Here is a 26,586-nt window from a genome sequence, read left to right on the forward strand (position 1 = left end):
TGCATCATTGCTGAATAAAAAAAAAAAAAAATTCTTAAAAAAAAAAAAACATCCTACTAACCCTGAACTTTTGAATCATAGAAAACACAATACTCTTTGGCAAGTCTTTATTTAGAATTTACATTTTTTTTGCAGTGTTTCTTATTTTGAAAACGTATTTCACCTCTACAGTCTCACGAAAGTACGGCAAAGGAAAATGTCTAATAAATCAAGCGTTGCGCGTTGGCTCTGGCAGGTCACGCGAGTCGAGCTTGTTTCTCAGCCGATCACAATTACACATAAGAACACAACACCTATCACGGCATTCCGCTATATCGCTATTTCCCAGTCTTTGTGTATTTCTAGGTCCAGTCCAGTTAAAGTTAACACACCTCGCTTTGCATCAAAGTCAAACGTGACCGAACCTTAAAGAGAGAAACAGAAGGTTTAGTGGCCAACAGCTCTTTGGTTTATATTATTTACACACTCCCCTAATAGTTACCACAGAAGACAACTTTTGTGCTCTTCGCACCTGATTTGAGCTTTGGTTTTCTTTTCAAGCTATTCAGACCAAGAATGACCACTGATTCCACTTTGTCATCCGAGATAAACGAGCCTTGATCATCAGCACAGCTGAAAAGACACGGCACGGGGAGAACGGCATGTTGAGCTCTTTGAAAACACACAATGCGTTGCAACCTCTTGTGGTTTTTTTCTCGACACACTTTCCATACCTAGTAAAGAGCCCCCAAGGAAGAAGTGAACAGACAGACGTTGGTTCATTACCTGTTGACAAGCTTGCCAGCTCGCACGGTGAAACGGCGCAGACAGAACTGCATTTGGTCTCTGTAACTAAAAGAGTGACCATCATCCAGATAAAGAAATCCATCAGCATTGCCCTAAAATGAAAAAAAACAATCAAAATTAATAGTCTGTAATTATGCTTCTGCATACGTGTTCAAATCTCTATTATTGCTTGACTTGATCTAACATATACAACCATGTTTTTTTTCCAGCAGAACTGAAATACTGTGTTTTCCGGACATGTATCATTTTAAATATTTCAGAGCAGTTGTTCCCAAACTTAACAAGAATTTAATGACATATTTACATATTAATAACATAACTGCTAACAGTTAATGGGCACGTGATTTGCAAGTACACAGTTTAAAAATTTATTTGGAAAATGTAAAGATATTATTTTTTTCTTCTTTTTTTGTATTAGTATTTTTATATTAACTTTTTTATTTGAAAATAATTAATACAAAAATATTACTGTTGTAAAATGTGTACTGTTAAAAAAAAAAAAAACAAAACAAAAAATATATATATATATATATATTTTTTTTGTTTGTTTTTAATTAATTTTTACACTGCAAGTTACAATACTAGTGTTTATGTCTACGCTTCACTTTCAAAATCCTCAAGTTAATAACATTTTCAATCCTTAAGCTTGGAAACTATTAAATATATAAATATAAATAAAGAGAACCTAGTACATACTACTTTGGCAACATGAAACTGAATCATCAAACCCAATCTTGGGGATTGGCAAAAATAAGCAAAAAATATGATTTCTTTTTATTTATTTTATATAATGTAAATATAATGTTCTTGTTACACATTATATGCACTTCCTGTAGTAAATTATCCTTAAGTAAAAGTAACTAAACTCTAACCAACATATTTTAAAATTAAATATGTAAACATATATGTTAAATTTAACATAGATCTAATTGCATCGCTGACCCGTACTATGTTCCCGCCCAGTACTTTCTGTTGTATTGTCTTGTGGTCACCTTACTATCCAGGGCCACAGTGAGCGTGATCGGATGCTGCTGTAAGTCTGCTGTACTGGACCCACAACCCACTCTCCTAGGCACCACTGTCCCGCCTCGCTGGAACACGGGCACCTAACGCAGGATACAGCATCAATAACCCTGTAAGAATACTAGCGTTCAGTTCAGATGTAAGAGGAGTCCCTTACAGTGTTCAGAGTGACAGGCAGATCCAGAGTTCTGGCCCCCTTGTGTGCCGCTGCCGTGTGTGTGTCGTACCACAGCTTTCAAATACACACAACATCTCTTATGAATGCACTTTAACCTTCAGTACAGCGTTTTCTGTACAATTCGTATGAAACGTAGGCTTACCTCATCAGACCCTGGGAGCAGAACCTTGACCTCTGTGACCCCAGGATCCGTCACGGGGCACACAAGGAGAGCACGGCCTGGAAAATATTCCTTAGTTAGAATGGTATTGGACATCGGACTGCTATGTTTGAAGAATTGTATGGTTATGTGATGAAGTAAGTTACCAATGGTGGATGAAGAACACAAAGCGAAAATAATAATAATAATAATAATAACAGATGCAATTATTTTTAAATATAAGTACATAGAAGTTAAGGCCACCTAATATAAACTAGGACCAAATAAAGTGTTATCGAGTTTTCTCTTAAACTTCTAATTTGCTGATTTAATAATAGTTCGTAAGGTAGAACATGGTCATGCAGAATAAGGCATTAATATATGTCTATTAGATCTAATACAGAGCCAACGTGCTGTGTTTTTTGTTTTTAAAGAGAAATTTAATAGTAAAAAAGTATGACACTGTATATATTTAGAAAAATTGATATGTGTATAAATTATTTATATGAATATATTTATATTCTTACATTTTATATTATATATAAATGTATTTAATATATAAATATAACATTTTTCTTAAATACATGTGTTTGTATTAATATACATAATAAGACGTACACTTATTATGTAAACAAAAAACTATTTATTTTGGATGAAATTGATCGTTTGAGAGCACTTATATTTTTCTTTCTTTTCTTCATGTTTTGGCCTCCATACGTACTTGTGCTAAAGTATATTTTTAAATAAAAAGAAAAGAAAATAATTCCACCACCGATCATCATGCAGTCGATCTGGTCATTTTTACCAATCATGTACTGGCTCTCCACAGCAAATGTGCTTGTATCGTTGGGAAACTCTACCCAAAGAGGTCTGAGGAAACACACAGAAATAAAGACGGAGCAGGTCCGGAGAATACAACATGCATCTTTCCTACCAGCTCACTTCTCTGATGTAATATGTTTTCTCCAAAATGGAAATCTATTTTACTGTATCAGCACATGATACGAGTCATACTAAATAAGGCTGTGTTGCAGATGAAAATGCAGTACCTGATGGGAGGCAGCGCTGAAGTGTGCGCTTGGTGAAACAGAGTGTACCAGTACGGCAGGAGACGGTATCTGTCCTGAACAGCAGATCGGATCGCGGTGGTCACTTCGTCCCCAAACAGCCAGGGCTCACGCCGCTTGGTCTTTTTATCAGAGTGTCCCCTGAAAAATGGCTGAAGAGCACCTGCTTGGTACCAGCGGACCAGAAGCTCAGGGTCTGGATCCTGCACAAAGCCCCCTACATCAGCTACACACACACACAAAATCATATTCATTCAGTGATGCAGCAAAAACATATACCTTTCAGGATTACAGGGTCAGTTTTTCGTGTTTTTGAATGCCTCTTATGCTAACTGTTTTCTATTTTAATATATTTTAAAAAAGAATTTATTCCTGTGAAGGCAAAGCTGAATTTTCAGCAGCCATTACTTCAGTGTCAAAAACATTTCTTGTTATTTTGAATGCTGATCACAGTGTAATATTTAATCATGTAATATTGTAATTGTATATTGTAATATAATATTTAGATATAAATTATATCTATAAAAGTTTGTTTTTATAATGTGTGTACTGTTTCTATTTATCATGTTATGTTACACACACACACATGCATACAAGAAAAATATGCAACATTATTATTACTATTATATATAAATTTATAATATACACATTATATATATATATATATATATATATATATATATATATATATATATATATATTTATAATATACACATTAATATATATATATATATATATATATATATATATATATATATATATATATATATATACATATATATATATATATATATATATATATATATATATATATATATATACATATATATATATATATATATATATACATATACATATATATACATATATATACATATACATATATATACATATATATACATATATATACATATACATATATATATATATACACACACACACACACACATACATACATATATATATACACACACACACATATATATGCGCTTTTATAACATTAGAAATGTTATTATTTTCATACTTTCTAAGACTCTTTGCTACATAAATGTATTTCTATATATAAAAAAAAAAATAATCTGACTGACCATAAACAGCTGTGTCTAATGTATAAAGTATTTATCATCAACATTATCATTACAACCATCTGTATACTGAAGGGTAAAATATGATATATTAAAAAAAATGAAATGACATCAAGATGGTATAATAGTCGAACCTCCACAAAAATGTACTCCTGTCAAACTCAGTGACAGCAGCATGGGTATTGAAATCTTCAAGTGCTCCCAAGTAGCGGCATTGTCCCCGGTCCAGACAGCACCTGTGACATAAACATAAACTTGTAAAATATTTTGTTTGGCTCGGTCAACACAATGGGCAGAGCATAACGTCCACCTATTTTTGAGGTTTACCTAATCTTTGAGACCCAGCAAAGAAAGAGCGTGAAAGGACAAATGGCCTCTCCACGCCACCTGACCGAGTTAATAAGCCCTCAAATGTAGCCATATGCTGTGAAGGGGGGAAAAAAAATATCATAACCATAGTCTGCATCTATATTACAGGCCTGGTTTGACTGAGCTTACCTGATAAAAACCATATAAGTTGTGTAGTTCCCGGTGTTCCCATCCTCCGTGGTGCACGGCATCTTTGGGCATTGTCTGCTCTGGCCCGTTAAAGACGGACGGTTCATTCATGTCGTTCCACACAAACAAAGACTCCGTTGAGCCCTAATGTACAACAGATTGGTATTTAAATCCAATTATGCCCAGGAACCACTTAAAGGGGTCATATGATGCGATTGTATATTTTCCTTTTTCTTTGAAATGTTACAAGCCGTTAGCGCATAGATAAGATCTCTGAAGTTGCAGAGATTAAAGTTTTAAAACCAAAGAGATCTTTGCAGAGCAGCCTATGCTGGCTGTGCACAGAGAAGGACAGTCTGGTGATTCTGACTCACAACATTAAAGTAAGTGACTTTTTCTTATTACTTAAACTACGTTTTGAGCAGTGAACGGTAGCGCTGTTGTCTTTCTCCGATCAAGAACGCAGACATGGCGTTTTTTCATCTTAAACAGCACGAACAGGCTGCATTACACCAGAAACACAAAATATGACCCTTCATACGACCCATTTAATTAGCGTTTTGTCATTTTTAAGCAAGAAATACAATTAGATAAAATCTTAACAGTAAGCAAAAGTTGAGACTCACTTCATATTTGCTTAGAGAGAACTGTCTGGCATACCACGACCTTGTCTTTGAGCTACAGAAGTCCAAATAACAGGATTCACCTGATGGAGCAGTAATCACTTCTTTAATTGCGAAGCTTAAAAGTTTATCTCAGTGTAAATTAACCTATAGACTTGTTTCAATGTATGATACTAAACAATTTTTTTAATCTGGTCTTGAAACAGAGAATTGGTGTATATTGGATCTTACCGGGCCAACATTTTCCTTCATAAACGGCGCCTTCTCTGTTCTTCACAAAATGGCCCCCTTCTTTAGCTTCACAGTAAAGCGTCCAATCAGGATCAATCTTGATGTGAGGATCACTAATAACGACCAGCTAAATAGGCATGCAATACATATTTAAAACTGCACAACTTTACGCTTCAACTTTAAAAGCCTGTTATTTTACCTTCCTGTTCTTCTTCTGAATGTGACGCTGTAGTTCTGCTGGGTTTGGAAAAAGCTCAGAATCCCAGGTGAAGTAGCGCTTTCCATTAGTGTGCTCTATGTCCAACCATATAACATCATATGGGATACTGTGGAGATCAAATCCAGCGTCCACTTCTTTCACATCTGCCTCATCCTCGTAGTTCCAGCGGCATTGGTGATAACCCAAAGAGAAGAGTGGAGGAAGAGCCTGGTAGCCTGTTTGTTTGAGAGAAATACCAAAGGAACTTCTGTACAGACTTACAAAAAGTCAAGTGCACTGTCTTTAAAAGGGGCAGGATGTAAGATTGACGGCTAGCGGCGGAAATGTGTACTGCAAAAACGAAGGCTTTTTATCCACCTGATTTTTTAACATAAGATTAGCTGAATGTGTGAGACTTCCTGTGTCAGCTGCTTCAGTTATTTAACTCTATAAAAACGGTCCATCATGCTGCTTGATATGGCAAACTGGTATTTGATTTCATATTGTTTTAATTAATGATGGTAGTAATAAACGCTGGTTTGTAGCGCAAACACATACTTAAAGCTGCAGTTTTTTATATTCCGTCTATTTCAGACTGGTACTGGTGGAAATTATTTAAAAAAAACATAACACAGTAAAATATCACACAACAATACACTACAGAAGTGCTAATGTTAGCTTTTGGTTATATTTGGGGGTACGGTCAGTACCTGTAAGTTGAGCATACTGAGAGAACACCTCGGCAGCTGTGGGCCCAAGCAAAATGAAGCAGTCGATTGTGCCACTCTCTGATATCCATCTTACATCAGTCTGTGATGAGATCTTGCTTTTCTTCCCTGGAGGTTCTTCATCACCCTGTTGAGACAACAAATGAAATAAAACATATGAAAATGCTTTCCCCACCCATTTTTTTTTAACTAGTATGTCATTTCTGCCACACTTCCATCATTTCCAAAAACGTTTCGTCAATAGTTAAACAAATAACAGAACTGCACCTCATTTGGCTTTGGGTTGTACTCGACATCAACCAGCGTCTCGGAGGCGTTCAGCCAGAACACTCCAGCTGTCCTCTCTGGCTTGTGAGCTAGCAGGAAGGGGACAGAACCATAAAGACCCAACCTGCTAGTGATTTCATAGCCAAACACATCCAAGTTGTACAGCCGATACGCCTCTGTGACACTGTGAAGTAAAACAAAATTTGCGTTTAACTGCATTATGTTAGGCAAGAGTCTATTTGGTTTAGTTTGTCTTCTAGGTAGTTCTCAATCAGATTAGCGTTGAATGCGTCGGAGATATTTTATGAAGTGAACTACCTTGTGTCCTTCAACACCAGGGTATCGGCATGTTCAGGAAGACCATACGTATGCTTGAAACCGTGGAGGCTTAAGTCCATCCCCACAGAACTAGGGCCTAAATTGAAATCGTCAGCAATCATACGTTATAATGTAGCCATGTTATTATTTTTGTGCTAGCTCATGTAACTCGTCAGCATAGCGTTAGGGTGGGTGGCTTTTATGGCTTTGCTTGGGTGTTATAGGAGGTTGTATGTCAGTTTCCAAAGTCTCTATGACATTCTTGGAGCTTAAGATGCACGCCAAAGTTAATTGATTAAGCCATGGTCTTATTGCTTATTTTACAAGCAAAAGTCATTAAGGTCCATTGTTCGATCTCAATAGTGGAGTGATGTGCAAAGCACGGCCACTTTCAATCAAAGCTGCTTTGTATTGGTCAGTGTGACAAATGTGTGTAAAAACTTGAACCAGATGCAAGATCTGAATGGGGAATGTTTTCCTTTTGACAGGATTTTGCCTGCAACATTTTGCCAAGCAATGGTAAATATGACCCACTTTTAAAGTTAAAGTCTTTTAACATTAAGATTAAGATAACATTACTACATCAGGGCCTACACCATCAACATTCTTCTTTACACGTTAAAGCCATTTAAAGTTGAGTGTGTTCTGACGAGCGATATTTTAAAAATTCATCAGCTGGAAAAAATATATAGTTGGAGTGTGAACTATTTTTAAAGAATTTTGAAGAGCTATTGCCCTGATATAAATGGGTCTTTAAAGGTTTGTGTACATCCTCAACCCACAGTATGCATGATTAGCAATACAAACACCCTTAAAAAGGAATAGTTCTTGAATTCCGTCATCATTTACTCATTATTAACTTCTTTGTTCTGCCGCACAAAAATATTCAAGAACAAAAAAGATATTCTAAAGAATGTAGGAAACTGAGCACTTCTGGGTTCAAAATCATTATCAGCATGGTTTTCAGTGAACAACGCCTCCGTGTAGTAAATGTGTGAAATCACGCACAAGATGGAATTTACCGCCAATTACAGAACCGGCTTTGCTTACAAGATGCACATTACATGTCGCACGATAATTATCTTGCAGCCCTACTGCCATAGTATTTTTTTCCTACTACGGAAGTCAATAGTGAGCCCAAAACAGCGTGGTTACAAACCATCTTCCTTTGTGTTCAGCAGAACAATTTGGAACTAATCGAGAGTGATGAATGACAAATGATGACAGAATAATAGTTTCATTACAATTTGAGAAATGAAAAATTCACCATTTGCTTTGATATCCTCAAACTCTCTGAAGGTTTCCTTCCACAGCCCACACTGATTTTCATCGTCCTTTTGAGACGGAAACGCATGATTTGTCACACAAGAAATCTCTCTCAATAATGCATTTTCACATTAAAGCCTAAATTCTCACCTGGCATGAATCTGAAGAGGACCTGGAACAAATTTATATCATGTTAATTGGGAAAAACCAACATTAGCAAGCATTTCCAGATGAGGGGGTATGAAACGACAGTATCATATAGTGTTCCATATACCTAGCTGGATCTTGAAGAGTCTCAAAGTAGAGCTTGTTTTCTGGATTGAGAGTCACAATCTCCTCTCCGTCACGGGAAATCTCCAGTTTGAAAGGAGAAAAGGAAACCAACAGCTTGTACTGTCCCGGACCCCAAGTTAGACAAACACAGTCCTCTCTCTTCCAGTGAACTCTCAGTCTGCAGAGCAATAACAACGAATAATTGGCAGCAGCAGACGTAGAAGAGATTTGAGAAATTGAAGCGTTTCACACCCGTTGAGAACGATTACGAAGTTAACGGCTTACGGCTCATATCTCAACTCTCCAACCAATACATCTGAAACACGGTAGCGTGGTTTTATCGGCTGTAGCTCATCAAGAGACACTCTGACCGTTCCACTTTGTGTTGCTCGTATTTGAAGACACAGACGATCCTGTAGGGCGCAAACAGTTATGTTTTGATATTTTTACATAGCCTTTGAAAAATATCCTACTATTCCTACTACAAACATGGACATAATTTGTGACCACTTTGTAATATTTTACACAACCTCTATCAAAGCAGCAACCTTTACAAGTGGTGTATAACGAGGCTAATACTTTGATATACACTAACATTCAAAAGTATGGGGTCACTGATTTTTTTTTTTTTTTTACGTTTTATAGAATTTTTATATACATAGAGTTGATAAAGTGAAAAAACTATATTTTTCTTTCAGATTCTAAAAAAACCAAATCAGAATCAAAAATGTGAATTAACTTGAGTTTATTAAATTCATAAACATTAAGAGACTATATCGTCTCTATTTCTAGTTTGTAGCGTGGATCATTCATTGCAATATTTATTCAGATTTTCATGTTTAGGGGGGGGGGGTATTTTGGGAGCTCTGTACTTATAAAAACATTCTTAAAGCCCTGTTTAGCACTATTAATGATTAAATACAAAATCCGACCTTGCTGAGTGCCAAAACCAGCATATCAAAACAATTTCTCAAGGATAACGCGACACCGATTTCAGAAATAAATTATGCTTTAAAATTTTGTTTCCACTTGTAATAATATTCTACTGTAATATTACCGTTTAACTGTATTTTTTAATCAAAATAAATGCAGCCAAGCTCAACAAAAGAAACATTCGAAGTCTGTAATAACCCCAAACCTTTTAACGGTAGTATATGGAGCCGTGATACCGAACGACCACATTCATGAATGTTCATACTGTGCTATTTACGTGGTATGGCATTAAACATGTTTTTTTTTTTTTTTTTTGCGATTGTTGGTTGGTTGATTGCTTGGCCCAAGTATGAGGCCCTGATGTTTCTCGCTGCCTTAAAACAAAACACACACACACACACACACACACACACAATGTATAATTATATATAATGATTGTGTCCCAGAAAGCATCAAACATTCTGACAATCATACGGTCTCGAGAGCAAGCAAAAGAGTGAGTGCATATGGGGAAAAGAAGTAAAAAGAGAAGAGCAGTGCCAGTCCACCTGAGAGTCCCGTTCACAGAGCTCCAGACTGACTCCTCCATCTGTGACTACCAAAGTTTCGAAGGAGGCAAAGTACTGGGTCGCTTCTTTATCTCTCTGTCTCCTACGGTTAGAGTCGAAAGGTCAAAAACAATAAATAAATAAAACCTTTTCAATGGATCAAATATGTATGGGCTAAAGCAGTAACGGTGATGATAATGGAACGCACCTATAGAAGAGTATGTCATGGTTTTTCTTAAACTTCTCTTCAACACCCGGTACAATACTGCAATATAACGTTATACACTGTATACCATAAGCAGCGAATATTATGGTTATGTTTTAATGCTTCTAATGCAGTGTCCTGCAGGACTGCAACAACGACAACTCAAACGGCGTGCTCTCGGTCACGTTACGTGCGACAGTGAACGTCGTTCCGGTGTGGCTTCGTTGTTCTTTACCTCTCGGAAGATTCAGCTGAAGCGTTCACCTCCATGATTCCGCCAAACGAAGAGGAAGTTATCTGAAGCGTGTTCTAACCCTCGCCAATAAATAGGATGCGACGCCAAGTAAAATTACCCCAAGGGGGCGCGCGATGGCTCAGCCGTTCAGCAGCGTTCAAGTTGTGTTTAACGTTCATATTAAAATATTATTCCAGCGATTGCTTTTAGATAATACTGAGAGGAGCTTGAGTCATCGGTCTGTATAAAACACATTTAAAAATTCTTGTGCGCGAAGCGGAAGTTCTTTCTTATAATCTATTTGGAACTATATTCGTTCCATATATTCTATGATCCACGTTGTGTGAAGAAATTAAAAACGTGTTTTAATGCCCTTGGTAATGTTTCTAGTACATCATATAGGAAATATACAGGACTCCGAAAGTAAGATGTTTACTTCTAGATAGCAAATGGGCATAATTCACCAGATGTCGTGATTGCATTTATATAAAATTTATATTTTGTACATTCTTCCTACAATAGGGGTCGCATGTTGTTTAATAGCTTTTAAAGAAGACCGGAATTTAAAGGGGTAGTTCACCCTAAATGGAAATTCTATCATTGATTACTCTCCCTCGTGTCCTTCCAAACCCACAAGACCTCCGTTCATCTTCGGGAACGCAAATTAAGATATTTCCAATGAATTCTGAGAGCTCTCTGACCCTCAAACATGTTGGCATGTTTCAGAAACATAATAAGGACATAATTAAAACAGTCGATGTTACATCAGTGGCTCTACTTTAATTTTACGAAGCTACAAGATATGCAAACAAAGTGCAAAGAAATAAAAAAATAACCTAATTTATTCAACAATTCTTCAAGTTACCATCTGAGTCCTGATTAGGCGAAAACACACACGCATTGTAGTACTTTCCAAAATGGCAAAAAAAATAATTATTCACATTTTTTTCTTTTTTTTCCGCACAAAACACTCTCCTAGCTTCACAAAACTGAAGTTGAGCCACTGATATCACATTAATTATTTCACTGATATTTCTGAACATTAGGCTATTGTTGTGTTGTTGTCTATGAGGGTCAAAGAGCTCTCAGATTTTATAAAAAAAAATCTATATAAATGAATTTGTATTTTGAATGTGAATGAACATGCTCGTTTGGAATTAAATAAGGGTGAGTTATTAGTGGCACAATTTTAATTTTGGGGTGAACTACCCCTTTAACAAGAGGCCAACGCTGTTACTTCCGTATGAAGACATTTGACGGTCGCGCTGTATCGACTTTAAACAGAAGAGGGCGCCTTTCTCCCAAATTTCGAGTCTTTCTCGCGGACGCGCTCTGACGCTCCGCGTGCACCCGCAGATTGGAATGCTAGTGCACGCGCTTGCTGTTGCGAGGGGCGATAGCGTCGCGAACGAGCGCGCACGCGAGCAGACGGATCAGAGGAGACGCGCGTCACGAATCCGCAGAGATGCTGGAGGAGCCGCGATAATAAAGGGACGTTTACGAAAACACGGCGCCGTTTGTGCCCGTGTCGGAGAAAAGGATATCTCCCCCGCCGTCCTCATGGATGAACACTCCGCGTGTCTGCACCATCTGACATGATTTCAAACCGCATTTTGTGAGATTTATAAACCACACCCGGCGCTGTAAGGAACGGGATCGAGGTGAGTAACATGGACACGGACACACGGCTCTGTGACATGCCGTCGGTGACAGCTGCGGTCATGTTAATGCAGTTATACGACTGTTTTCAAGGTCACGGCCGGCGGAATGAACAAGATGTAACGTGCGAAGTAAGTGGACGTGTTGTCGGCGTTGACTGTAGCAACGCAACGCGTCGAGCTGAGCGGATCGCATTTCAGCAGCGGGCCGCTGCCATTAAACCAGTTCAGACTCACACAGGCAGAGTGTTCGTATTAAACACGCCAGATGCTAGCCTGATGCGTTTATTAAGAAGCGAACGTGTTAGGATTCGAGGTACGCTGTAATGAAATGGCTTTGCAGAACGCCAAAAACAGCTGTTACATACGGGGTTTTTAACAGCCCGCAACACCTCGAATGCATCAGTCCTTTAGCGTTTGCGCGCTAACGTCTTAAATGACAGCTGCCAATCACTAAGTTATTTAAAGGCAGTAAAGGTCACTTCTGAGAGGTGATATCGCGTTTTTAACGGTGTCTACATTTACATTTGCGTTCGCTTGACCTTATTAATCGGGAGCGGCTTGGTACAAGACAGGGACACGTTTTCTTTTTGATGTAATTGGTGGGATGCTCCGCCGTATGGCTCTACACGTCGGTATTATTATCCCAGTTCCAGAACATAGCGTGGACGAGCGCGTGCGTGTCGCGGAAAGCCCGGAGCGGAGTCGGAAGAAGGACTAGAAACCTCGGTTTCCCGCTACGCTCACACACGCTGTCCCCGACCGCCACGCTCTGAGACGCTTTGGCTTCTTCTGGAGCCGTTTTCGTCGCCAGAGAGAAAGTAGCTAACCAAATAACAACTGGATTACTGTCATTTACTGACGTTTAATTCGCGAATTCACGCTGACCAACACAAAGTTGCTCGGTTTGAAAGCACTATTGCGTGAGCCACCCATTATTGACTCATTATATTATTTTAGTTCAATCTTAGCCACTTTGTACTAATTAATTCCCGTTTTCATGTAAAATTATTTTGTATCATTATTTTCCATACCATCCTTCTTTTCTCCCACATCATGCGTTTAGACAGCATTGCATCAGTATCCATTTACACCGAATGGCGGTTCGTTTTAACAATTAGTTTAGGATATACCTTTATTTGGACACTCTTTTGTGAGGAAAAACTTGTGAAAGAGACCACTGGAAGATTTATTTTGAAACGCACATCAAATATTCGACGATTGTCACGTGTGTCTTTATCATATTATTACTATTATTATTATTATTTGTCTGTATTATTTTAAAATACTTTCTTGGATGTTGTATGCAGACGTTGGTTTGTGACAAACTCGATTAGTCAAACCATTTCTTAAAATCTAATTGACAAGTCTCGTATACGGCTAAGTAGAAACGGTAATAATAGATCCAGATAGTCGGTGCTATTTGGAGACGTGGGCATCCAATTCGCTTAATCAAATATTTAATTCGTATTTAGCAGGTTTGATTGCTGACTATGAAGCCGGTGACTGTGCGTTGCGCATGCTGTCACAGTACAAGAAGCAGTACTAACACAATGTTCTTCTCTGGGTTCAGTGGGCAGCAGACGGGCTCCGATGCCAGACCCAGACCCCTGTCGCTGGCGTTAGGGGAAGAGCTCGACCGCAGACAGGATGAGCGCGGGGCCGGAGCAGACAGACATCCTGTCCGCGGGCATTCTGGTGAAGGAACGATGGAAAGTGGTACGTCTGCAGGTTTTATCTAACGCACATCGGTGCAGTGCTTAGCTTGTTAAACGGCCAGACGGTCTAGTTATTGATTCAGACTGTTCTTGAAGAGATAGTGGGTTGCAAAAAAAAATTAAAAATCCAGACTGTGAAAGAAAACGCGGAAAATATCCGGTTTCTGGAAAGCGTGTGATACTACGTTTACTTACGCTTGCGTATGTGAGTGAGACTGTTATGCGGAGATAGTGGCAGGTAGTGACTCACTCCTCACGCTGATCTCGTAGCGCTGTGTGTGTTCAACACACACACACACACACACACACACACACACACACACACACACACACACACTGACCGGCTTCTTTAGTGCACTGATCAGTAATACGTTGCTTCCTCTGACGAAACATGTTGTATAAGCCCCGCTGCTGAATCAACCGAGTATAATCCCCAGAGAAAACCAGATTTGTCACTGTACAGGGAGATCTAAAGGGTGAAGAGGAAGTGGCACAAGAGGGCACAAAGAGACATGCGATGCCAAGAGAAATAAATGGCAAAATATTGAAAATTTAATCTGACTTCTGTGCCGAATGTACTGTGATGCTACTGGAGAGGACATGTGAATTGAATTCAGTTTTATTGCTGTACAATATTTAAAGAGGTCATGTAAATTAAATTAAAAAAAAAAAAAAAAAAATATATATATATATATATATATATATATATATTAGACAAAAACAATCAAATTTAGCATTTTAGTTTGTGACTGAGATGCATTTCATATTTTAATACGGACGTGATCCAGTTAAAAAATAATTGGCTTAGAATTGAATTGGCCCAATTAATTTTTTGGCCTAATAATTTTTTTAAACAAGTTAATTACTAGTAATTACTAAACTATAATTAATCATTAATCTCTCAGTTCAAAGGTAATACAGCGATGTTGCTCTGTTCTTCGTTTTTTTTTACCTCAGATGAAAAAAATCGGTGGTGGTGGCTTTGGCGAGATCTACGAGGCTCTGGATCTGTTGAACCACACCAGTGTGGCTCTGAAAGCAGAGTCCGCTCAGCAACCCAAACAGGTTCTGAAGATGGAGGTGGCCGTGTTGAAGAAACTGCAAGGCAAGTGGTTAAGGAGAGTAGATAAATGTGATTTTTATACGTTCACAAATGGCATACTTAAGTCACTACATTCCAAACGGTCAGTATGATTATTTTCGAAAGAAAGTAGTGCTTTTATTCAGCAAGGATGCATTAACTTGACCAAATGTTACAGTAAAGACATTGCAAAGCTTTCTTTATGTATTTAAAATAAATGTAGTTCTTTTAAAGTTACTATTAATCAAAGAATCCTAAAAAATGTGCTACATTTTCACAAAAACGCATGTTTTCAATACTGATAATAATAGAAAATACATTTCTTGAGTACCAAATCCAAAAAGCAAACTGAACTGAGCTGCTGAAAAGTTGTCTTTGTAATTCCAGTATTAAATTGCATTTTAAAATATATGGAAATAAAAAGCAATTATTTTAAGTACTAATAGTATTTCATAAAACAGTGTTTTTTATCAAATAAATGCTTTTCCTTAATAAATTCATTGTATTTCAAATTTATGTACCCTGTACCGTTTTTTTTTAAGTAAAAACTTTTATGTTACATACTTCACTTTTCTGGTGAACTGGTTGCATGTAGTATACATTTCTTAATTTCAAATAGAGCAAAATAAGCAGCTCTTCGGACAGCAAGGATCAGCAGCCAAGCTTGAAATCTTCTTTTCCTCTGGGCAAAGAATCAACAAATCAATTAGCAGAGCCCAGCAATGACACCATCATTATCCTCTTTCCCCCCCTTTACGGTTTTCTTCCACCTCTCCACTCTGCTTATGAAAAATAAAATCAATGTACACTATCATGTTGGCTGTAATATGGCTGTATGATAGGACAGAGAGGTTTTATCTCTTCCCGAGGGAAAGACTTGTAACTGGAGATCTCTGTCTACTCTCTGCCCCCAACCCGTTAGTAAACAAACACGACGAGATACTATTGCTTTTTTATTTTAAGTAATATATGCGAATCTACTAGTGTTTTGTACAGTTGTCATTCTATTTGCATGCTATTTTTTAAAGAATGAAAATAAGCAATGCGCTCGGAATAATCGTAATAACAGAGGACTTGAGGAAGAGGCATATTAGCAAGAGAGGGTGTTGGGGACTGTAGGGTGTGTCGGAGTAGATCAGAGCAGAATATGGCTAAGGCCGGTCTGATCTGCTACTGCGGCCCGGAGAGTGTCCCAGGAGAGCTGAGCCGCACTGAACTAAAGCCATAAACCCCCCTCCTCTCAACAGACCTCCATTAGGAGAAGGAGTATTGGAGCACATTGGAGGAAAAAGAAACCGACTTACTGTTTACTATTTGTCTTGTGAAGTGGTCAAATTGTCCACCTCCTCTTTGTTCTTTAGAATTAAAATAATTATTTGCCGCTTTACCTCTAAGACTTCTATATGTCAGTGACTTCCTTTATGGCTGCTTGATGTAAAAGGAGATACATTCTTATTTAGTCTAATGAAATGCTATCTTGTCGTTTCAGGGAAAGATCACGTTTGTCGGTTTGTCGGTTGTGGCCGGAATGATCGCTTTAACTATGTTGTCATGGAGCTTCAGGTGAGGTCTGATTGACAGGTCATGCGTTTACTTATTACTAATATTATATTTAATTTGTGATAATCTTCCAAGTCTAAAAGTTGTAACGTGAGAGTGAGTATACAGAAAGCTATAAAGGTAATAAATAGACAATAAAGATGGCTAAATCTAAAAAAAAATGTATTTACAACTTTATTTTAAACTAGGGGTGTAAGATTTGTGTATTGTGTGTTGTATGTGTGATGGGCATTTTCCAAATCAAAGTCATCATCCTTATCCCCTTGTTAGTGGAGACTTGTGTCAGCAGAGCATGTGCATGTCATTATTTAGTCGTTTCGAATGCACTTGTCAAAGGGAGCGATGTAATGTCCTCATTCTCTTCAGCTTGGATATTGTTGCAGATGAACATACATTTTATATATTTAAATGTTTTTAAAATATGCTAAAATCTAAAAAAAATATGTATAAAAGTTCTTTTTAATTTTTTTTTTTTTTTTAATCTGCTCACTCCGAAGTTACCACTAACAAGGTGATAAGGATGATTTGGAAAAAGACCATGAACCGTACGATACACTGTACACGAAGATATTGAACCAAATCAAATTTCAATCAAATGAAATTTTTGCCGCAAAAATTATAAACTGTTGCCTTTTTGGCTTTTGCAGGGCCGTAATTTAGCAGATCTGAGGAGGAGCATGAACCGGGGCACTTTCACAGTCAGCACTACCCTCAGACTGGGTCTGCAGATCCTGGAGGCCATTCAGAGCATCCACTCAGTTGGCTTTTTACACCGTGACATCAAACCGGTAAGAAACTTTTAACTGCCTCTAACAAAGGATAGCGATTAAATATGTGTGACCCGTGCTGGCAAAATGAGTTGCAGTGCACATGGGCAAAGTTGTAGGCAAAACAAGTGAAAAATTATAAATAAAAAAAGTTTTAAGTACTCAAAAAATTTGTTCATTTAACCCACGTCTAGCGATCCCAATGCTCCACATAGTACTTAAACAACAAAAATGTACTTTATTTGTAAGTTTTAGCTGTTCTTTTCAGCGGGGTTATAAAAATACATAAATAAATGTAAATTCCCCAAAAAGGATGAATTGGCCATTACCACTCTAAACACATTCATACAGGACATCAGAGAGCACCTTTACACAGAAAAATCCATATTTCCATAGAATTAGCAGGACTCATAGCAGTTAGCGGAGCTATCTCTGTAACTGGGTAAACAGAAGAAATAAAGTTTTGAATGATAAAAAAAGACAATAAACAGTGCATCGTTTATCGTGTTATTCAAGCCATCTCTGGTATTTTCAGAGTAATTAAGTTTATTTAAAATCCATTCCATTTATAAGCTGTGTATTAATTTTACAGTAGCATATTTTCTTCCTCATTTCTGCCTCATTCTGCCCCAACCCTACTTCTGTGATTTGTCAAAATACCCCACATGATGCATTATGGTCTCATGAAAAAATGTTTTCCCTATGGTGGTATTACTAGGGTTTTAAGGTACTAGGGCAACTAAGGTATGGTTGTTTGGTGATAAACTTAAACTTGACTTCAGACAGGTGTAGCTCAGTAATCTTTGTTAGATTCCAACAAATCATGCATCATTCAAAAGGTTTTTTAATAGAGAATATGAAAACAACAAACTTGATTGTGAAGATTTTCTCATTCTGACTTATTTTTCCAGCAGGGGTCACATATTTCTGTGTTATAAACAACTAGCAGTATACTTAGGAACCTTATTGTAATGTTTGCTTGTATTGTTTTCAGTCCAATTTTGCGATGGGCCGATTCCCTAGCACATGTCGTACTTGCTACATGTTAGACTTTGGTTTGGCACGCCAATTTACAAACTCCTGCCAAGAAGTCAGACCGGTCAGTATCAATAGTCATTTCTAATGCAGTCAATTTGACTGTACTTGTTTATACTTTTTATTCATGACTGGTGTATGTATATGTGTGTGTACATTTAAGATTCTGTTCTCTTTCAGCCCCGTCCTGTTGCAGGGTTTAGAGGTACAGTACGATACGCCTCAGTTAATGCCCATAAGAACAAGGTGAGAATCCCTCCTCTTGTTCCTACCCAGTCTCCACTGTTGTTGATTATGTTTAGTCTGATCTGATTTGGTTTGGTCTTACTCTCACAGGAAATGGGAAGACATGATGACTTGTGGTCTTTATTCTACATGCTGGTGGAGTTCTTGGTTGGGCAGCTACCCTGGAGGAAGATAAAAGACAAGGTGATGATCAGGCAGGAAGAAGAAGTGCTGTGAAAAGCATTTTCTTGTTTGTTGGAAAGTGCTAATGATATTTGTGTATTTATGCATTAGGAGCAAGTGGGGAAGTTAAAAGAGACGTATGATCATCGGCTCATGTTGAAACACCTGCCCCCAGAATTCAGTGTTTTTCTGGACCACATCAGTAATTTGGACTACTTTACCAAACCTGACTATCAGGTAAAAATCTGACACTTTAATAAATCATTGAAATATATAGCATTTATTGGTCAATCTCAGGTGAAACTTTTTCTCTGATCTAGCTACTGAGGACTGTATTTGAGAATAGCATGAGAACCTACAACGTAGTGGAAAATGATCCTTATGATTGGGAAAGGATGAGCTCAGATAGCCCTCTGACAATCACCGCTGCGGCAAACACGCCACAGCACCATACGCGCCTCACACCAGCCCAGATGGGGTAAATCATGTTTTATTTATATTTGGTTGAACTATTAAGCATTTGCATTTTCCTGGTAGTGGTATTAATATTAGGAGTTAGCAAAATGAGTTAGCTGGTGCTTCTGTTTTCTTCCAGCATTGTGAATGCCTCACTGCTACCTGGAGATCTTTTGAAGGAGAACACAGATGAAGTTCTGCAAGATGAGCAGCTCAGTGATGGGGACAATGCTCGGCCAGAGAACCTGCCTGGATCTCCGAACCTTCCTCTCAGGAACCAGGAGACTGATGTCTGGGAGGACCTGGACCGGAACCGGAACCGAATCTGTCCAGCTGTCTGGAAGGTACCGTAATATGTACCATGAACTGAATCATAGTAGACAGTTTGTCTATTCTTGGAGGTTTCATATTCTGCTGTCATTCTCTTCTAGATGGGAACAGAGGATGAGCATAGCAACCAAGGCAATCAGAGCCCCCACGCAGGGCCTAGCATCGGTTCACCAGTGAGAGTTCGGTCAGAGATGGTGCCTTCAGATAGAGAGACTCCTCTTCTGAGGAAACTGCGCAACATCCATAGCTTTGAGCTGGAGAAGAGATTAACTTTGGAGCCCAAACCCAACACTGAGCGTTTTGTAGAGGCCTGGTAAGTGACTTCTATACTCATTTCTGCAATTATTCAGCAGCTATTCTGTATGTTCTGAAGACTTAGTATGCATTTTTTCGGTTTTTGTAACCAGTTCTGGCAAGCAGCCATCTGGTACAGCACAGGAACGGGACGCTGATGGTGTCCCTGCTATGGCCATGTTGAACGGAAGTCACACAGAGCGCGTTTGGCACTATGACGAGGAATTCCGCTCTAGCGGTGGCTCGCCCAAGCCTGCTTCACCGGGATCTCCTGAGCAGGGCGATGGTGCAGCTAACAGTGGCTTTGTTGCTCTAAACTTGAGCTCAGGTCTACAAGATGTTGAGTTGCGTGATTGGGTGATGGTTGAAAAGGGCTCTGACCTGCAGGACTTCAAAGAGGCAGCAGGAGGTAGTCCAGGTCGTGAGGCTAAACTCACTAGTAGCCCATCCGATGAGTGTGAAGAGGAGCCAGAGGTTTTGCAGCCAATGGATGAATCGCCGGATAAAGACTCCACTCCTAGTCCTGTACATGGAGATGGACACACACCTCACACAATCCAGGGCCCACAAAGGATGGATCGGTTGGAGCTCAGTGTGTTTCCAGCAGCTGGTGGACCCCCTGTTACCCCCACCAGTCCTGGTGAGGCAATGGCTGAAGGAGCACTCACACAGGTAATTTTTTTGCTAAATTGTCTACTTTTAGAATTTTGGTCTATGATCTTTAGTCCTGTCCTCAGTAAAGTTTTCAAAACAGCTCCTCAGTTATGACAAAAGTGCCAAACATAATGTAATTTTTTAGCTTATCAAGACATTTTTAAAGGTGTTATCTTGCTATGACCTAAGGGGACCTGAACCGAATGATAACAGTGCCGCATAGTAGTCAGAAATTCAGTACAAATCACAATGACTTTGAGAGAGAATTTTTTCTTTTGACATACGTATTTTTACACAGTAATATTTCATATAAAGTCTGTATAAATCCTCACAAATTTCTAAGTAAATTTAAATGCTGTGAATTTTAGACTGTTAACCTTAAAAATGCAAACATGAACAAGCCAGACAGGAATGACGTAACACTCTGCCAAGCATCCTGGCAACACTTTAATCGTACACAGAGTATATTAACTAGTTGATTAAATGCATGTGTGTAGTTCCTGCTGTTACACAATATGAGGTTATTTAAAAGGTATAGTTCATCCAAAAATTACATTTTTTTTTTAGGTGTATATGAGTTTCTTATTTTAAACAATCTAAGTTATATAAAAATTTTCCTGGCTCTATAAAACTTTATAATGGTAATGAACGGATGAGGGTATTCTGTAGTCCAATAAAATACATTCATTTATCATAAAAATGCTCCACAGGGCTCTGGGAGTTAATAAAGGTCTCCTGAAGTGAATCAATGTGTTTTCTTCCACTCTGTCATGTATGCACATACGACAGATAGTAGAAGTTAGAGATTCCGGTTTATAAAGTTTAAAATATAAATTTTTCTTACAAAAATGTATCAGTTCTCTTCCGGAGTCCTTTATTAACCCTCCAGAGCCATGTGGAGAACTTTTTATGATGGATTAATGATGCACTATTGAATATAGCCATCCATTTCCTGCCATTATACAGCTTGGAGAACCAAGACATATTTTTATTTTTTAACTCTATTGTATTCATCTAAAAGAAGGAAGTCAGATACACCTAGGATGACTTGAGGGTGGTGTAATTTGAATTTTTGGGTGAACTATCCCTTGGGGGAACTCTCCTGTGCTCCTGTGCCTGTTAGTAAACCATACAGTAATTTGTGTTTTTCACTGAAACATCCTTCATGATAGTTTCTTTTCTGCTACTCTTTTCTGGATGCAGTAAATATGGTTAACACTTTTTGTGCCACACACTCACAAGTGTCAGCAGGATAAAGGTGGTCTTTGAGGGCAGCTCACAGTAATGAGATAAAGACCGCTCACCCTCAGGTCTGTGATGTAAGCTTATGGTAGTCTGAGCTAAGCTGATCTTGTTACCTGAGCTCTTGTATCCTCACTGCCCAGGTCAAGACACTGTCAGTGGAAGGAATGATGTAAAACCACATAAAGCTGGCTTTATTTATTACAGTTGTTGCAGTTTCAAGCACTTTACTGACCTGATCCCGAGGTTTGATTTAAGTGCTGCGGTCTCTGGAAGATGTCAGTGAACTCCTACCGACATAACCATCTGCTTCCTTCATTACCTCCTACTATTTTTCTCCCCATTTTTTTTTTTTTTTTTTATTTGTTTCCTCCTACCCATTCACCACCCCTCACTAAACGCTCTTCGCCTCCCTTCCACTGTTCCCCACTATCCTTTTCTAGCTGCCCACCTCTCCTGCATCCCAACCTGAGGAGCTTGTGGCAAGGACGTGCAGCCCCCTGCACCTGCGCTCCCCCAGTCCGCACACCCTCCTGACCACCCTATCGGACCCCCTCCACCAGCGTGCCCCACCTGGGATGTGGCGCAGCCAATCTGCAGACCACCAACACCACCCTTCCACTTCCACCTCCTCGTGCCACGCCTCGCTGCCACTTCCTTCCCAACCTCGTGCTGCCCATTCGCCTGGACGCAGGAAACTTCCTGCCATTCCAGCGACTGCTGCAAACACCAAGTTCCCCTCAGTCATACGAATCACCCGCGCTCAGCTTCAGCAGGTGAATAGGCACTCCCATTCCGTGCTTCCCATAACTTCCACCATCTCTCTGCTCACCAAACATGTCTTCACTCCGGTCTTACTGCTATCTATGTTCTGTATTTTTGTATTTGAGTATTTTTTGTGTGCTCTCTCCTCAAAAGAACCCCAGGAATACTGTTCTGTCCATTATGCATGCTCCAAAATTTTTCTGTCAAGGTTGCTCTTAAAACTGGGTACTTTGTTAATACCTCTGTTCCTGGTAAACCTAGTGAACTAGGTTTGGGTCTGCCTAGTGTCCTAAGATAATCTGTGACTTTTTAACTGTAGCATATAGGCTTTTTAGTGTCTTTTGCAGTGTAATAACATTACTATAGCCTGGTGTATTGTACAACAGGTTGTCTTTTCTAGGTATTTAGTAAATTTTATTGTTTAACATTTTACTATTTATGACCGGGGTGTCTAGTCCTGCTTCTGAAGGGCTACGGTGTTAACGTAGCATCATGCTAACTCGAAACTCAGTTGGAATCGGTTGTAAATCAAGTCTTGTCTCTTCAGAAGATATATACGTGGTGCTTGTGAAGTAATACTTATTCACTTATTCAATTAGTCACTAGGTTTTGGAACAGGGTTTATGTGTTTTCGTTCCTTTTGAACATGTGACTAACCATCTTTAACCTGTTTAATTCAGCCAGGTTTTGCGTTCCATTCCAAGTTGTCTAAAGCAAGAGTGTCTAATTCTGCTTCTGGCGTGTGACTGTACTGCAAGGTTTAGTTCCAACTGTAATTAAACACACATGAACCAGTTAAGTTGTTCTGGATTACTAGAAACATCCAGCTTGTTGTTTTGAAACAAATTGGAACTAAACTCTGTAGGACTCTGTCTCTCCAGAAGCAGGATTGGACACCCCTGGAAAGAAGTATATTATAATTTTTAGACATTCTCTTTTCACTAACATGAAGATGTTTTGTGTGTTTTTGTCAAAGAAAAGTTTATATCTGCATGCAAGCATGTTTGGTTTCCAATGCAAGCATCCATATCAAGACTGAAACCTGAATTTGTGACCCCCAGGTGACATCAAGGACATAAACATTTATGTAACCTATAGGTAATTTTCTCTATCCCTCTTTCAGCTGACAGCTCAGCGCCCCTCTGTGCTGTCTTCACAGTCTGCATCCGACAGCGTTCCACTGGAGAGACGCGATACTGAAAATGGCAACAATGAGATGCATCCACATGACAACACAGCTGATATCCACTCCCCACAGGAGCAGGTTGCCTTCCAGCACACCAGCCATACCAATGTTAAAGGGGATCCTTTGTTAAATGGAAATGGCCCTCAGAAACCTTCAAGCCCTGTGCCAAGCCTGGTGCCGTCTCCACGGACACCTACCTCTCCTCGTAGCCCAGTTCTGATGAATGGCTGTCTCACACCTCCTTCAGACATACAGAGATATGGCAATGACCAGACCCCAAAACTAAAAGACCCAAAGAGTGAATCTCCCATCATTGAGCCCAACCAGTTCACTCCGCGGGAGGGAAAGGAAGATGCTCCTTCCAGAAACGGCACTTCTTCTCCAGTCTCCTTGCCCAAACAAGACCCCAGTCGACGGCACAGCCGTATCCCAGTGTTAGAACCGTCCAGCCTTCTGGATCCACCACCTGGATCGGCTAAAGAGAAGTTGCTGCAGAGGAGGGTTCACCACATTCCAGTTTCTCCCTCTGCTTCCCCGTCGTTATCCTCTGACAGGCGTGTAATCGTGGCTGCTATGCAGCGGGACCAGATTTCTTCTGCCTCTTCTGAACGCTCTCAAGATGAAGAGTCACTTCTGGGTTCTCGTTCCGATCGTCATGGAGATGATGCTCTCTCACTGTCCTCATCCTCCAGCCCACTTTTGCGGAAGAGCAAGATACCACGGCCAGTTACCCCCACAACGAGCGGGGAAGCCATTACTGCTCACTTCATGCCCCGTCCACCACCAGGGAAACCTCCTAGCCGCTCCAACATGGATGGAAGGTAGGTAGCAAACATAGCCAACATATTATTGTGCATACATCATTGGTCTCAAACTCAGTTCATGGATTACAACAGCTCTGCACAGATTAGCTCCAAACAGCACCAAATTGTGTAATTTGTGTAAAACAAGAGACCTTGTTTATCTAGATGAGGTGTGTTTGATTAGGCTTTGAAAAAAATTGTGCAAAGCTGTGGCCCTCTAGGAATTGAGTTTGAGACCAATGGCATACACGGTTCTATCTGGGGATGCAACAATACCATTTTTTCAGAACAGATCCGATACGACACTGAAAATTTTGAGTATCTGCCAATACCGATTCAACAATGATGAACTTGAAATAACAATAACCACAGAGCTCAGCCTGCATAGAAAAGGGAAGAGATATTGATGCGTAGTGTATTAAATCTGCTCTTTCTCTTGACAGCTTTAAATCTCTTATCGAGTGCTCTTTAAGAGAGTTTCATCATTTTGACTGCAATAACCGAACGCGATGACAGCGCCACAGCTGAAAGAAGAGTTTATGTGAATATTTATCTAAAATAGGTTAAATATTCATCTGTACCTCATATGGAACAGCTTCAGAAAACTTGAAATATAGTGCGCTTGAAATATAGTTTTACTAATGAGGTAAATCAGGTGTGTTAGCTTAGAGTCATTTCTATAATGTTCAGTGTTGGGGGTTCTTCAGGACTGTGAATGTAAAATAACTGTCCTAGACTGAAATTCCTGACATCCTATATCAGTGGTTCATAAATCCTGGTCCTGGTGAACCCCCAACACTGCATGTCTCTTTTATCTGACACACATTTCTTTGAGTCTTTTCCAAATGAGCTTATGAGTTTATTCAGGTGTGTTTCATTATCACCTTCATGTCTTTTCAAACCTGTAAGACCTTCATTAAATTTTAGAACACAAAATGAGATATTTTTAATGAAATACTAGAACTTTCTGACCTTGTATAGACATTAACATAACTACCACGTTCAAGGGCCAGAAAGATGGTGAAGACATTGTCAAAATATAGCATGTTTGCAGAGATAGCAGTGTCCCTAACTACCAAGAACACTCTAGCCACAGTATGTGTTTGCAATCAGTCAGCAATGCTTTCCACCACCTAGCAACCATCCAGAACACCACAGAATACCTTAGTGATAACAATCACCCAGTACATTTTAGCAATCACTTGGCAATGCACCAATTAACCATAAAAATAGTTTCAATTACGAGTGAGTGACGTGTAACCAGAGATGGTGTTCTGTATTTTGGATTTGTGCTTTATATTTCACCCGTTTAAGAAGAAACACACCGCAGTAAGAAAAGAACATAGTTGCTCAATAGTGTTAACTTGGTCAAGGTGGAATTAAAGGTGGAAGAGAGTACACCTACAATCCCTGCTGGTACCGAATCCACAACATTCAGTTACAAGTCCGACTCTCTAACCCAGGGCTCACCAAGTTCGGTCCCTGCAGATTGAGCTCCAACCTTAACCAAACACACCTGAAGCAGCTAATCAAGGTCTTATCAGGTATACTCTAAAGTTCCAAGCAGGTGTGTTGAAGCAAGCTGCAGCTAAACCCTACAGGACTCTAGGATCAAGTTTGTTGACCCCCTGCTTTAACCGTTAGGCCACGACTGATCCTTTTTTGTGTGTCACGGGTACTATTAAGCAACCACCTGGAACCCAACCACATCACCTGGATAATTGCTAGACGTTAAAGCGACGGGTGCTAAGGTGTTCTGAGTGGTTGGTATTGAATTGCTTTGTAGTTGCTTTAGCGCTCCCGATGGTTACTAGGCAGTAGCTAAAGCCTTTTTTTATAATTGTAGATGTGTGTCAGGTAGCGTGTTACTTCTTCATCAGTTGCATTTGGCGGTTATAGTAGACTTCATTTGACTTCTCCTCCAGGCTTCGGCGGTACAGGATTCGTGCTGGCAGCACCAGTGACTCAGATCTGCTGACCTGTCTGGCCCAGCTAATGCACGCCAGCTCGCCCCGTGGCTCTCCGCA

At 39.3% G+C, this 26,586-nt stretch overlaps 2 protein-coding genes across 6 annotated transcripts in view; one reads left to right on the forward strand and one right to left on the reverse strand.

Annotated features, from left to right (window-relative positions):
• Nucleotides 1-90: 90 nt before the first annotated feature.
• On the reverse strand, nt 91-10,735 carry ganc (glucosidase, alpha; neutral C). Of its 3 annotated transcripts, none has more exons than XM_043263391.1 (24): nt 10,603-10,735; nt 10,371-10,427; nt 10,163-10,265; nt 8,967-9,094; nt 8,683-8,859; nt 8,559-8,580; nt 8,410-8,476; nt 7,143-7,239; nt 6,825-7,008; nt 6,540-6,684; nt 5,830-6,065; nt 5,631-5,757; nt 5,403-5,482; nt 4,777-4,920; nt 4,606-4,702; nt 4,413-4,514; nt 3,176-3,419; nt 2,932-2,996; nt 2,130-2,206; nt 1,967-2,041; nt 1,779-1,892; nt 766-878; nt 512-651; nt 91-404 (listed from the first exon to the last, which is right to left on the reverse strand). In XM_043263391.1, exons 1-24 carry the CDS (start codon nt 10,635-10,637, stop codon nt 310-312), a joined length of 2,724 nt encoding a protein of 907 aa, XP_043119326.1. In that variant the 5' UTR covers nt 10,638-10,735; the 3' UTR covers nt 91-309. The 3 variants fall into 3 exon arrangements, with proteins under 3 accessions (XP_043119326.1, XP_043119327.1, XP_043119328.1); XM_043263392.1 differs by having other exon boundaries at nt 512-612; nt 10,603-10,734; XM_043263393.1 differs by lacking the exons at nt 91-404; nt 512-651; nt 766-878; nt 1,967-2,041 and having other exon boundaries at nt 1,784-1,919; nt 10,603-10,734.
• A 1,256-nt stretch (nt 10,736-11,991) lies between these two features.
• Nucleotides 11,992-26,586, forward strand: part of ttbk2a (tau tubulin kinase 2a) — a 15,266-nt gene continuing 671 nt past the window's right edge. The window contains exons 1-16 of one of the 3 annotated variants that reach the window (XM_043263754.1): nt 11,993-12,263; nt 13,834-13,979; nt 14,936-15,083; nt 16,549-16,622; nt 17,267-17,407; nt 18,381-18,485; nt 18,602-18,667; nt 18,758-18,850; nt 18,941-19,066; nt 19,150-19,307; nt 19,425-19,629; nt 19,717-19,928; nt 20,023-20,581; nt 22,249-22,581; nt 23,694-24,577; nt 26,485-26,586. The exon at nt 26,485-26,586 is cut by the window's right edge and continues 671 nt beyond it. In XM_043263754.1, the coding sequence (XP_043119689.1) occupies nt 13,911-13,979; nt 14,936-15,083; nt 16,549-16,622; nt 17,267-17,407; nt 18,381-18,485; nt 18,602-18,667; nt 18,758-18,850; nt 18,941-19,066; nt 19,150-19,307; nt 19,425-19,629; nt 19,717-19,928; nt 20,023-20,581; nt 22,249-22,581; nt 23,694-24,577; nt 26,485-26,586 (3,275 nt within the window). In that variant the 5' untranslated portion in view covers nt 11,993-12,263; nt 13,834-13,910. Of the gene's footprint in view, nt 12,264-13,833; nt 13,980-14,935; nt 15,084-16,548; nt 16,623-17,143; nt 17,165-17,266; nt 17,408-18,380; nt 18,486-18,601; nt 18,668-18,757; nt 18,851-18,940; nt 19,067-19,149; nt 19,308-19,424; nt 19,630-19,716; nt 19,929-20,022; nt 20,582-22,248; nt 22,582-23,693; nt 24,578-26,484 lie in introns of those variants that run through there. The other 2 variants (XM_043263756.1, XM_043263755.1) reach the window with 2 other exon arrangements.

This window comes from Puntigrus tetrazona, chromosome 17 (genome assembly GCF_018831695.1).
Source record: "Puntigrus tetrazona isolate hp1 chromosome 17, ASM1883169v1, whole genome shotgun sequence".
Classification (NCBI taxonomy): domain Eukaryota; kingdom Metazoa; phylum Chordata; class Actinopteri; order Cypriniformes; family Cyprinidae; genus Puntigrus; species Puntigrus tetrazona.

What these genes read in the sequence shown, in the direction of transcription:
- ganc (XM_043263391.1), bottom strand. Translation starts at nt 10,637, where the DNA reads ATGGAGGTGAACGCTTCAGCTGAATCTTCCGAGAG. An exon ending in ACTCTTCAAGATCCAGCTAG is followed by an intron (nt 8,581 to 8,682) that starts GTATATGGAACA and finishes AATTTGTTCCAG; the next exon opens with GTCCTCTTCAGATTCATGCC. An exon ending in TCAGTATGCTCAACTTACAG is followed by an intron (nt 6,066 to 6,539) that starts GTACTGACCGTA and finishes TCAAACAAACAG; the next exon opens with GCTACCAGGCTCTTCCTCCA.